We start from the raw sequence: 13788 nt of genomic DNA, 5'->3' as shown, positions 1-13788 counted from the left end.
ACACACAATATTTACACCTATACCTGTGAGGACATTCACACTCCTCCACTCTAAAGGCATTTCATGTGTAACCTTACAACAATACATTCACAGTTTTTTTATGGTGGGCACAAGTAGTGATGTAACTGCATGTCTGGGTAATTAGTTTTGTCAGTAGCCTAATAGACAATATTGCAGTGTCGACGAAGATATGATTCCTGGGTAAAATATTAAATTAAATAAATCCTGAGGTGAAAACCAACAGAGTAAACTGTGATTCATTCACTATCACAGACTGATGATAGATGGTGTATGAGAGGACAAGCTGCTATTCTTCTTTAACCTGAACATCTTTATCATTCATTTTAATCTAAAAGAAATCTTTGACATTTTGAGAAATTTGTTTATTTGCCCAGAGTTAGATAAGAGTCTGTACTGTAAATACGCAGCTTAGCTCAGCATAAAGACTGGAAAAGGGCAGAAACAGCAAGCTTGATAGTAGGCAGATTTTGTTTTCTTAAGCCAGAGTTGTTACGGGGTCTTAATATGCTAAGCTAAGCTAAGCTAAGCAAACTGTTTGAGGGGGATCTTTCATCTAACCCTTGGCAAGAATTGAAATAAGGGCAATTGCCCAAAATATCAACTATTGCTTTCACCCCACTCAACTAGCTCCTTCAGGAAGTAAAAACTGGCTAAAATCACCTAATTTTGTAGGATTTATTAAAACAATGACATGTTCTCATAAAAAAGGGAAATAACAAGAACATGTACAGTGGCCTACACATAAACCAGCTAATATAAACACACATCATGTGCGATATATCAACACTATTTATTTTTCAAAGCCAGACCTAAATGAAATGTGAAAAAACAGTGAAACCAGTAAATAAACCTTTATAAATTATGAAATCACCTCATCATTCTTATCATTCTTTTCACTGGTAATGTGAATTAAAGAGAACCCCAAATCCCAGCTGATACATCAAGTGAGTCAGAAGTTCATTATTTGATTCCCTGTTTGTTGAATCCCAGCTGGGTGAAGTTTCAGCTGAGATCAGAGCCCCAAACAGATTTGCTCAGACTGTTTTGATTCCCACCTACACTAGTCTGCTGTGTTCTGACTAAGTTCACTTGCTGTTGAAAAGATGAATCAGCCATAAACAGACAAGATGTAGCCCGGTCTGTGAAAAGAAACGGCACCATGGAGTAATTAGCAACAAACACGCTGATAAAAAACAATAGAGAGACAACAACTACCACTGTACATGTCTTCGAGAAACTGATTAAGCTGCAAAGAAACAACTTTGACAGCTAAATAAAGCAATTAGGACACACGTACAGAGAGAAGAAGAGAAAGGGAAACACTTCACAGCAATTCATTATCCAGAATTTTATCAAAAGGTATTCAGATAATACTGTATGAAGTACCTACATCACTGTGCTGTTCCTGCTGTGTGGCGTATAATGAAGTCTCAATCCCACATGGAACCTAAATGTCACAGCTTCTATTAACAACACTGGTCGCTTGTATAAAGAGTTTTTTTTTTTTTTTAATTTTAAGAAGCTTTACACCAGATTTTCACTAGCTGTATGTACTCAGAGCCTGAACATTAGTGTCTTTGTGAGGCCGATACTGATACTGACATCACTATGTTCACACTTTGAATGATAGTTTACTTTTTTACCTACCAACTGACTGATCTCTTTATGAGAAGTACATAGATGCTGCCAAAAGGTTTGATATATTCATAGATTCCATAGATAATGAACTATGCAAACTGAAGACAACTCCTGCTGCTTGTCACTGCAGCTGAGCTCAAGCAAGTTCACTTTTATAGACGCTGAAGGGTTTCAGACAGAGGAGATACTGTACACTGCAAAATGCTACATTACAGTTCTGTTGAGTAAAAAAGTGTGATATTCCATTCCTCAAAAGCATAGGGAGACTGTGGACAGCATTTAGATATTTCTGCCTGTGGGCCCCCCAGTGGTAGTATTACTAAATACACTGCGGTAGACAACACTGTGCTGCTCCCCTCTTTGCAGGAGCTTTCCATTTAGCACCACAGCAACACAAGACAAAAGATCAGCAATGCAGCAGCCTGATATTTCTGACACATTTTCCCTCGCTGCTTGAATGATGTATTTTTTTACAAGACTCACAGCAGGCCCAGTGTAGTGCAATATGATTAAAGGAGCCAATTAAATAGTTATGAAAGGGGCAGTTTACCAACTGTTAATACATTAAGATTGGCTTAATTGTCATGGGGAGTGCTACTCTTCAAGTGAAATCTTTATGTATTTTGGCTCTCATAAGCCCCATAAGTGAATGGAAATGTAGTTTTACATTGCTGGAATGCCCCTTTGAAGAGTAACTTAACACCCGGCTAAAAGACAGATTTCTCTGCCTGCTCTGGTTTAAAGTTTAAAGGGGACATAACATGTGCATATATGTTTGGGTACCCTGAGTGCCTACCAACACACAATGTAAATCAAGACAACCCAGTGGGATTTTTTTGTGGACTGCCTAGTTCACAAAACATGGGATTCAAAAGCCGTGTCAGATTTGGCTTCCCTTCCTCTGTCTCATGCAGGCTCATTAGAATCTGAGTATCTCCACACAGGGCTTGAGAACTACCTTTGCAAAGGTGCCATATTTTTTTTTACATATTTTTTTATTATTCTACTACAACTAATTGGAAAGATGCTAAAATTACTGAACAAAGTGGCTAATCACCAAAAAATAAAATGTCTATTGTATATTTTTCTATCTGTTTCCATAGCAATGTGGAAAAAGCTTGGTTTTCAGCTATCACTTTTGAACAAAAATCGTTTATTTGAATTGAATGCTAACTCTTGTTTTAGAATAGCTGCCACTTTTTTTAAACAATGGTGGGCATTATGTTTTTGGAAACTTATCTGTTCAGATGGAGATATAGGCCACATATTCTGAGCCTGCTGGCAATGTCTCTGCAGATTCGGATTTGAGGGTTTGAGGTGTTCATGCATCTGACTGCAGCCTGAGACAGTGTTGCCTGAGCACAGACTACTGGCCACAATCAGCAGACTCCTGAGATATAAATAAATGTTCTGTCGTGATGTAGGTGTAGCAACCCACATGGCTCCTCTCTGTTTTCTATCTTTCCTTCTCTGCTATTTGTCATCTATTCATATCAAAGCAATATTATGTCTCTGTTTCCCACACTGAGAGTGATAGTGATAGTGTGTGTCTGATGCGTGTGTGTGTGTCTGTGTGTGGCTGCCTCTATCAGCATTATGCTTTAATAAATGCAGATATTCATCCACCTCAACATGCACAACCGTCAGATGAAACAGCCACCTCATCGCAAAAAGTTTTTCATGACAACTCGTGTAAACTAAATGAGTGCTCTGATTTGACCTCATTCATAGAGAATAGAGTTCTATAATTATCTGAAGGAGGTTCGGGGAGGAGGAAGCAAGCAGGGAGGAAGGGACTGATTTCTCAAAAGGGAAGAATGACAAGCAGAAAACCACAAAGAGGAGACCTCATTTCATTTCAACTGTCCAGATGTAGCGTAAACGCTTGTGTAATGCTAAAGTGTGAGACTGAGACCATGTCTAAACACACACAGAGATTTAACCGTGTGTGTGTATGTGTGCGTGTGTGTGTGTGTGTGTGCTTAAAAAAACAATGGAGAATGTGTTTAACATCTATTTATTTGATCTATTTGTGCTGTATCTCTTGAACACTGCCAAAAAAAAGCCCAGTGGTGGGTCCCATGTTAAGGATAAAGCCAGTGGAATTAAAAGATAATGATATGATTTCAAATCCGTTAGAAGCATTGCTGGGTGCCTGGTCTGTGTCCAAGAACTTATCAAAAGTAGATGATTAAAAATTGTGCTAGTATAAAAGGTCAGCCATATCTGATCCACTGAATAAACATGACCACACTGGATAGATGGGTTTAAAACTATGTGTGATCAAAGAAGGAATTAAAAAACAAAGAATGAAACAGAAAAACGTTATCTAAAAATAGCGTGCAATTTAGCACAAAAAATAACATACAGCGGAGGCTGATGGGAACAGGTAGAGAACGGATATTTGTCCAAATTACAAAGTATTTGTTGACACAACATATGTGACAGAAATGGATTGTGTCTCTGTCTGTCCTATGATTCTCTCCACAACCGTTCATCCGATCAACTTTACGCTTGTTGGGTGTATCGTTGAGGACCAAAGTAGATCCAGTGTCACGTGCAAGCTCTTTATTAGTAGTGTGTTATGCACACACTATGTTGTGTTTTGATAGGGGACCCCTATTAAAAAAGAGTCACTCGCTAGTCGCTACAATACATTGAAGAACAGATAAAGAAAGAAAGACCGGAGGTGTTACACTGTGGTGGAGTCAAAGTTTCAAGGGTCAGAGAATGAACGCTTTTGTTCTTGGAAATAGCCTGGTCCCAAGCTAGCTGTTTACAGATAATAGGATTGATGACTAGCATTCCTCGGGGACACAACTGTGTCATGGCAGGTGTAATAATCAGGACCCAGGTAAACGCAGTACTGAGTGTGAACTTGTTTGGTTGAGCGTTTTTTGAGAAAGCTGCAAGCAGCAATCAGGCCGTTCCGAACAGGCCCGTTGGCACTGCACTGGTTTCACTAAGAGACAAATATGTCAACCTCGTAGCGAGGCTAGATGCGAAGTCAAAGACTCAACCAATGTCAGCAGGATCCATGCTCTGGGACCATAATTACCCAAACAAAAATGAGTGGCAATTCATTCATTGGTTTATTTTAGGGCTGCACATTATGTCTTGCATTTTTAAATTGTTGTAGCTAAATCAACTTACGCGAAAACCCATTGCAAAAAACTTTAAAATGTGAGTCATTCTTTTTTAGTGGGGCATTTTATGTTCAATTCAGTTTGTTCAATAAAATATCTTCAACAAGCCATTTGATGTATTTTAGCAGAATGCAGAAAAGGCAGAACTGAGTACATATTCATATTTTCATTTATTGAAAGTAATATTGTTATCTCAACGTTTAACAATGTAATAGCGTATCGCATATTTGCTCATATCGTGCAGCAGTAGTCCATTTATAGTCTGGACCACAGCGGCGGACCGACGGACCGACAGACAGGCCGGCACTACCGTCCCTAGAGCCACAAGCCTGGCTGGACAGCACACCGTCATGGATGATCCGCCTAATGTCACCAACAACCATAAAAGACAACTTTTTCCACTCCAACTTATGAATGCACCGGCTCTAGCACCGTTTGTGCTCAACAATACACACTTTAATGCAAACCATTTGTGAGCCACTAATGTTTTCTCATCTTGTGCAGTTGTAGAAGCTCAGCAGTGGTTGCAAACAAGCTCCACTGACTCCTGTAGTTAAGACTAAACACCATCATTATCAGCACTACTGAGGAAGAAAGCTCTGTGCGCAGCGTGCACCGTCGGATCAAGTGGAGCTGATAAACACAGATACGGGGATCCTTCAGACCCACCGTGATCATACTGTAATCACTCTTATTTCTTTCACATGGAACGCCGATCACTGACTGGAGTAATAAAGATGTTAGTTGATTTCTACATACCTAAAAAGGTAGACCTGCACCAGTTACTGGCAGACATCGTGTTGGACACAAAAGCCAAACGTGCCATACACAACCACACACTCAGCATTATGCAGGCAAACAGAGTTTAAAGTAATATATTTAATCTGTAAAATCTAAATTCAGCTCCAAAGCAGGTTCAAACATACACAGATACACACACTCAAACATGATTACATCCTAAAAGCAGAGCATCACTCAACCTAATGACTCCAATAACTTAAGAGAGGCAGGCACAATGAAATGCCTTTTTATTGCTAACTGTGTTACAACTAGAGCAGTGTCCATCCTAATGTGGTCCCATCACATCAAACCGTGTGATCAACACTGTTGATGGTTTGCTTGAATTCATAAATTATAGATTTAAACCCTTAAGTTACCTTGAAGAAAGCTTAGAAAACAACTAGGGAATAGTGGAACTCGGAGCTAAAAAAATCAAATATCAAACATCAGCAGCCATCGACTGGTTCTGTTTCAGATTGCGTTAAATATTCACTCATACCCAACATATTTAATTACACTGATGGCCAAAACAGTGCAGGTGCAGAACCAAAGGAGCTGTTAATATGCACAGATTCTTTCAAAAAACAAACAACCACAGAAAAGCATTCATTCAAGTAAAAAAGGAATGAAAAGGTATACTCACCCCAGACAATTCATGTTTGTTTTAACAGTAACCCATAGCTCAAAAATAAACTAATCACTAAGTTGACAGCATCTAATAGTAGGCAATATGGCAGACACACCTAGTGCTTCAGTGCTGCCTGAGGGGCATAAAAGATATGGTGGGACATTGGTGCATGCAGGAGGAGGCTTTAGTAAGTGTCAAGGGAAAACGGTCAACACAGAGAGTAAGCAGGAAACAGCCCGAGCTCTGAGCGGAATAATGAGAAGAAATCCCATCAGGGGAAAAAAACAACACAAAACTCCCCTCAGAGAGAGGGAGAGAGAGGGAGGTAAGAGAGTTGTGAGATGGGTGGGGGATGGAAAAACCACACGAGAGAGGATACATTTTATTACTGGGGCTTGTGCTAATAGGAGTGTCTTTTATTATACAAAAACCAATGAGGAGCAGTGTTTGAATTATTCATAAACCAATTTAAAGCAGATAAAACCTGTCGTCTTTTCAGGAAAATAAAAACTAACCCAACACTGACGTCACACTGCTGGAAAGTCTTCATACAGTGTATTAATACCACTAAAAATGGTTCAAAGGGGTGTAGTAGTGGAGAGGAGCCAGTGTAGTAAGAGAATAAAAGGTTTGATTGGCTCTACTTCTGGAGGAAGTGCAATCTGTGGACAAGCTGTCTGGGGGTTTAGAGAAAAGGCATGAATGCTAGTCATTTTGGCGCATAGACAACCACTTACAGTGACTGGCTACCTGAGTGGTTTTTCATGTTTAGTTATAAGGCATTGTTCCACACACACCTTAAAAAACACGTTGGGTGTAGCTCCAGGTTTAGTTTTTTTACAGAGATACAGAGCGGTGTGGCTACAGCTATTACATTATGTTTTTACAACTAAATCTGTCTGTGGCTCATCATCACAGACACCTCCATGCTGGGAATTTGGTTCACGCTGCCAGACCTCATTTAACCCTAAAAACTTTTAGCTCTGGCCCCTCCTCGTCAGTTTAGTCTCTCAGTTTCACTAACACCGATGACACTTTAAGCGACTTGGAGGGGTCACTGTGGATTTACCCCGGGCGGCAGATGGGGCCCACCTAAAACCTAAAGCGAAGCTCTTGAATGGCTGGCAGCAGCCGAGACCCCCTCTAATCCATCCTGCAAATTGAGCAACAGGAAAAGCCTGTTTACGTGCTCATTATGACTAAAATCCCTGCAGATTATTTTACTTTTCACCGGGACTTGAAAATGACAAAATGGGGATGTATGTGTTGATACAAAACCAAGAGTGGGAGTTATAATTGAACAACACTGGAAGCTTTGCAGAAACACAAGCTGTCCTTGGCTTTAATGGACAGTTTGGCAGCTAGGAATAAGAGCAATCATGGACAGAGACAGAGAGGGGGATAACATGCAAGAAGGGTCCTCAAACTCCAGAAATATTCAGAAAAAGGATGTCTTGGCTACATTGTATGTGTCTCAGACTGCCCAGAGGATATTATAGACAACGGTTTGGCCACTTTGATAAATTTCCACATGGTTTCAAAAGGTAGATTAGAGAGGCCGCGCTTAGAAAGAAGCATGCAGCTATCTTCCAGGTCCTTCCTTTAATAGTACCAGCAGTTTAATCTATACTAAATTTGGCAATCCAATGAAATGGGAGCTGACACACCTGGCTCTTACCTGATGCTGGAGATGAGCTGCCGGTGCTCATCAGTGGTGAGTATTTCGGGCAGGACCGAGGCCAACCACTCGACCCTCTTCTCGGCTGCATACTGCTTCAGCACAGTGAAGAGTTTCTCTTTCACTTCGGGTTCGTCCCCTAAAATCTGGTCAATCTGATGGAGAGAACACTGCAGTTAGAGGCTGGGAGGAGTTTGAGGACAAGTCGGGGAAATGAAAAACAGGGTAGATGCTGTCACTTCATAGTTTTTACACAGTGCCACATTGTTACAATAACACTTCATTAGCACTGCAAAAAGGAATAATGTCTCGCTCAAGAGTTCTATTACTTGAGTTTGTCGTGGTCTCGGTCGGTTTTATATTTGTATAATTTCCCATCCATCCAGAAAGTTTCAACTTTGTGGGCCTCTTTTTTTTTTCTTGCACTTTAAATTTTTTAAAGGCTCACACCTGTGCATTGTGTGCATGTCTGCACATGCACTTGTTAAATGTTGAAATATTTTCAATTTGAGCTAAAGTCTCTAAAAAGCTGGTTTCAAAACATGAGGATTTATTCTAGATCATTGGATATTCATGACTAAATAAACATGATTAAAACAAACACCTACTTCCCCAGGTGGGGTGGGGTTTGTTTGATTGACAGTAGCATCTCCCTGGCAACATACATAAGCCACCCCACAACCCATGCTGTGTTCACACCAAACACAAAGGGAGATTTCAGGCAACTTTGACCGCATGATCACTTGTGTTTTTTTGTATTATTCGCACGAGATGCAACGGAGAGGATGAGGGGCTCCATGGAGATACCAATAACGTATGCCATTTCTTTACATCATCAACCATAGCCGAATATCCATTATTGCTGCTTTGTACCTGTTGTCGACGTCCCCAATATGTCACAAAACCTAAAAGGCCATCCTGTCTGGGTTCATAACATCATCCGGAGGCGTAGAGCTCAGGGTGCCCACAGACGGCTACACTACATTTTTCCTCCATTCGTCAGAAGAATCACTGATAGGATTTTGCGGGACATTTCTCGCAATTGGTGTGTTTTCGCATCTTTGCATTGACTTTGCATGGAATCACGTCACACGAAACATACCATAGGAAGGTTCAAATACAGTATAGCTACATTTTGACTGGTGCTCAGAAATGCTACTTCAAATCAGTAAGAGGAGCACAACAAAAACCTTGTGAAAAACACTAGTTGTTCTGACTTTGGTAGAAGGCATGTTTATGTAGGACTCCATTGCTCACCGTCCGAAGGTGATTGAGAATATTCAGGGCCTTTAAACTGCCCAACCCAAACTCAGCTGTGATTGTGTATAATTGAAACGTACCCTTCTGTTGAATTCCAGAGCTTTATGTTTACGGTCCAGTCTCGCCCCCTCTCCTCCCATCTGACTGTCCTCTATGCTGATGCTGCGTTTCTGTCTCAGGCCGAGACACAGCACCCCCAGACGGAGCGTCCTACCCTGTGAGGCTTTGATCAGCGCCGCGGCCGTCTCGTGCTGCCTGACGGGGATGCCATTGACCTCCATGACGTAATCCCCGGCCCTCAGACCTGCGCGGCCAGCTGGAGAGCAAGGCGAGCAGTCCTCCACCAGCAGGGGGCAGTCTCCCACGATGGTGAACCCAAAACGACCGTCCGGACCTGGTACGATGTCCATCTGTAATTCAGGAAAAAATAAATATGATTTTATTTTATTTAAGATCATACTTCGCAAAAGGCTCTGGATCAGTCTTGATGTCAAGTTACAGTACAGTGACATGTTGTCTGGATCCACGAAGGATTAGTTCCGGCACCGCCTTTAATGTGATGTATGGGGCGTTTTCTTTTGCAGGGAGCAAATGTTACACCTAAACAAGTTCCTTTCCGAGACCATAATGTAGAGCCATGCACGCTACGTCTGGATCTTAGCGGCACCCAAGACGATTGTGATTAGTTTAAAGAAACGCAAACAACTCAGAGAAATTGTTCTGCTATCCAGGAGTGTAAGCTCCTGTTGCGAGACCTTCCTCCGCAGCGCTGTGGAGATAGGTCTGGCGATGCTATATGACATGAAACTCCCCAGGCATTAACCCACATATCCAATACATTATTGCTGTGATGGATTCAAAAGCTGTAAGACCTGCTGTACTCGGGACACCACTCCGATGCTGGGAGGGATGTTCTTCTGAGTCTGGGCGATGGCGACGACAGCTTGGGGACCCAGCGTCGACACATTGTGGCCCTCGATCTCCAGGACTTGGTCCCCAGCCTGCAACCCCGCCAGGTGGGCGCTGCTGCCCTCCTCCACGGACAGGATGTAGCTGGGTCCACTGCCACCCAGCTGGAAGCCAAACTCCTCAGGCCAGCCCTGGTTGGACGACGGCATGCTAAAGACTTGAGGGATGAGAGAATGGAATGAAATTGGCAAAGATTTGATTTTGATGGGGGACAAGCAACAAGATCCAAGGATTTCTCAGTCCAGCATTTTGGAGCATCACCGCAAACAGAAATCTGTTAGGTTAGGAGACATTATGCAGAAAAAATGAAGAAAAGAAACACACAGAGACTTTTAAAAACACAAGTACTTACTCACTGTGGCTAAATTATTCAAGTCTATTGACATTGCAAAAACCCCTTTGGATCAAATAAGCCTTTGCATGTTTTAAAAGTGCTCCAATTCTAAGAATCTCTGCCCGGGTCTCGTCTTGCTCCTGCTAACTCCCGTGTCTCAACTTGTACTATCAAGTGTGGCTCTGTAACCCTCTACCCTGAACCATGACACACTCAGGGGGGCTGTGACCTGGTTCACAAACTCCAAGCAGCCAATAAAATAAAAGTGTTGCAGAGATTGTGACCTTAATTAGCTTGAGAGACAAAAGTTCCTCCGGCTTTTTTTTTTTTTTACTCAGTGCACATGCACGTCTATTCTGTTAAATGATAATTAGGCAACAGAGCGCACCACTGGCTGCACTGATCATTTCCAAACAGGTAAGAGATACAAAGTGGGCTTCAAATAACATCCATATGAGGTTAATTGGTAAATGCAAATGCACCTTTGGCACTTCTAGTCAAAACTTTGGATGAAACATAGACGTGAGAATGAACTAATCAACATGTGATGGACTCAAAAACATCTCCAATATGACAATTATCGAATTACAAAAATTGACATGTTGGCTTTTTCAGAATAGAATCAACTAAAAACCCTCTGGCTCAGCTGGAAGCTAATGATGTGCTCCACAGCTTTTAAAGCCACAGTGCAGCAGGATTCACACAGTGGACCAAGCTGATAAAAAAAGACTTACAGAAATCTTTAGACGGATACCGAGAGCCCCGCCGGAAAGAGTATCTGCCTTTTTTGTTTAGCAAAAATCTCTTCATCTTGAATGTCAAAATAGCAGGCGGCCTGCCAGCAGCCTGTTATCCAATCCAGCCTTCTCAAATGTAATGTTTAAAAAAAAAAATAGAATAGAACCAACCCAAAGTCAAACAGACAGGATGATGAACTTAAAACATTGTCCCATTCTTCCACCCTTAAACCACAGCAGTGTCCACATGAGGAAAGGGTGACTGTGCATGAGAAGCGAGCGCAGTCTCTATGTGAGTGTGTCAAGGAGTTAGTCCTGCGTCTCATCCCAGATTCATCCTTGGGCCAGCCTGCTTGCACAGTGTTAATCAGAAAACTGGGACGCATGCACCCGTGCACCTCAGTTCCATAATCATTCTCTCTCCAAAAAGGGTTTTGTGAGGCCTCATTTTTCTATAAATACACCAATGTGTCTTTTTCCTCCTCCTCCTCCTCTCTTGGCTAGGTGGCTCTCGGAGGGACCGCTCCTGGCCCAGAATCGCTCTGCGTTGCTGCAAGAAAGCCTGATGAGTACTAATTGGAGCGTCTGCATGCCCGGAATGCTGTGTGTCCATGTGTGTGAGCACACTTCTATGTTCAGTCCGTTTAGAAGGAGCAAGGGGCAATTTAAGACTTTAGCCTGTGGGATTAGTAGGATTATGAGCTGAATCTCCAGTGTTCCTCCAACCCCCCCTATCATTTATTCTGCAGGAACACATGCTCCCCATTCATTAACAAATGCAGGAATTGTGCATACAGCAGGAAATGTATTACACATTGGTACGTCCAAATGAGTGACAGAATACACACAGTGTGAAGATACAGTCTGTATCAAAGGCTGAGTTTAGGTCGCAGCCGGAGCGTAAACATTCACAATTTAAGACCGACAGCAAACAGCAGGTACAACAGAAGCATAGGGTTAAAGCCACTTTGTGTATCTTAGGTGATTTTAGCTTCATCCAAAGTTTTCTGATGAAATTTCTTTGTAATATGTATATATTTGTAAAAGACCCTGTTGAAAATTGGTGGTCTATGCGTTGACTTCAGCCCGCTTTATGTCACTGAGTTGGATTTGTGAGCTGGTAGCAGCTTTGCATTGTTGCCTGAAAGTGTCTTTTTCAACCCAAATTTTGAAATTACAAAACCTGTGGCCCTTTGCTGCATGTCATTCCCCCTCTCCCTGTCTTCAGCTGTCCTGTCTAAGAAAGGCCTAAAATGCCCATATAAATGCCAATTTAAATATACTGTGTATATACATATATATACAGTATATTACAAAATATTATACAGAATAAATACTAAGGAGTAAAAGAGTAAAAGCTGTAGAGCCCTTACAATATCCCCATGGTAGTAAAATGTCATAGAAAAAGAAATTAGTTCAAATGAGATGCCCTACTCAAGAAGAAAGTGTGTAATTTCACTTAGAGCTCAACTATCCTACCTCCATCTTTAAATATGAGTGATTATGTGGAGGGAAATTATTTCAATAACAGGTTTTATCACGTCATTGTTAGGGTACCTCAGATACACTTCTCATATGATGTTAAGTCAGTAGTAGGTTTGTCAATAAAACAGTTAACACATTGCAGTAAGTAATTCATTTAAATGGGAATTCATTACAGCTGAAGAGAGTCATAAGGAAGCCTGCTGGATTCCTGAGTGTAAACTGTTAGTGGCATAGCATGCAATAAGGAACAGGCAGTCCGGTACCAACTGAATAATTAAACATAAATGGCTGTTTCTACAAACAGACACTGCTCACTCCAATCCTCCTCTTCTCTTACTCTACAGCCAAGACGGTTACTCATGAGTGACCAGACAGAAAGCGGACATTTCACAGGCAATCAAGTCTGATGAAACTGTCTTTTCATTAGGTTAGTAAAAAATAAGTAATTTATTCTTCCTCAAATAAATGAGTCGTACATTTGAGCATATCTGCAAGTTTATATGTTGTCATAAAAAATTAAAAAAAATTAAAAAACAAGGGACATGAAATAATGTATCTTCATGCCAAGCAAAACTGGCACTTCATTAGTCATAAATGGGGTATTAGAATTTTGAAACCCTTCTCAACCTCTCAATATACACTCAATACTTTGTGACCGACCACAAATCTAACATAAGGAAAATCTAAAAATGATCAACACGCCCACACAGCACATGCACACCTATTATACCTTTTTATACAGCTTCCATAGATGTCCATGCAAAGCACCAGAGTAATGTTCCCCTTTCCAGCACTGCGAGCTGTAATATGAGTGTTGGGCATTGTCGGCAACTAGATCCAACAGGTGTCTTGTGATGCCTTGCTGCATTGTGTGGAGCACTGGATGGCAGTGAAAGAGAGAAAACAACACTCAGTAGCTGGAGCCAAAATGCTGCTGGATTTTAAGTAAGTAATGTGATCTATGCAGGTAATAAGCTGAACTCCTAAAACTAAGTGTAAGCTTACAGTAAGTGCATCAAATATCTTCTATATTCAGAAAACCTCATTTTTCAATAAACACTTGGGAGAATGGCCACTCTTGGCTGTGATGATGAATATGTGATGGTCATATT

General features: G+C 41.3%; 1 protein-coding gene across 9 annotated transcripts in view; it reads right to left on the bottom strand.

Annotated features, from left to right (window-relative positions):
* The window catches only part of grid2ipb (glutamate receptor, ionotropic, delta 2 (Grid2) interacting protein, b), a 52206-nt gene that overhangs the window by 37638 nt on the left and 780 nt on the right, over positions 1-13788 (bottom strand). For 7 of the 9 annotated variants that reach the window (XR_004655051.1, XR_004655052.1, XM_034860407.1 and 4 more), the window contains exons 2-5: positions 13407-13555; positions 10024-10277; positions 9232-9561; positions 7892-8046 (exon numbers count right to left, since the gene is read on the bottom strand). Coding sequence is in view for 7 of the 9 variants with exons in the window: in XM_034860407.1 (XP_034716298.1) it covers positions 7892-8046; positions 9232-9561; positions 10024-10269 (731 nt within the window). In the remaining 2 variants the exon portion in view is untranslated. Of the gene's footprint in view, positions 1-6228; positions 6474-7891; positions 8047-9231; positions 9562-10023; positions 10278-13406; positions 13556-13788 lie in introns of those variants that run through there. The other 2 variants (XM_034860411.1, XM_034860413.1) reach the window with 2 other exon arrangements.

Source organism: Etheostoma cragini, chromosome 21, assembly GCF_013103735.1.
Source record: "Etheostoma cragini isolate CJK2018 chromosome 21, CSU_Ecrag_1.0, whole genome shotgun sequence".
NCBI lineage: Eukaryota > Metazoa > Chordata > Actinopteri > Perciformes > Percidae > Etheostoma > Etheostoma cragini.
Note: the sequence above shows the minus strand (reverse complement) of the source record. Positions and strands in the feature narration are given on the sequence as shown.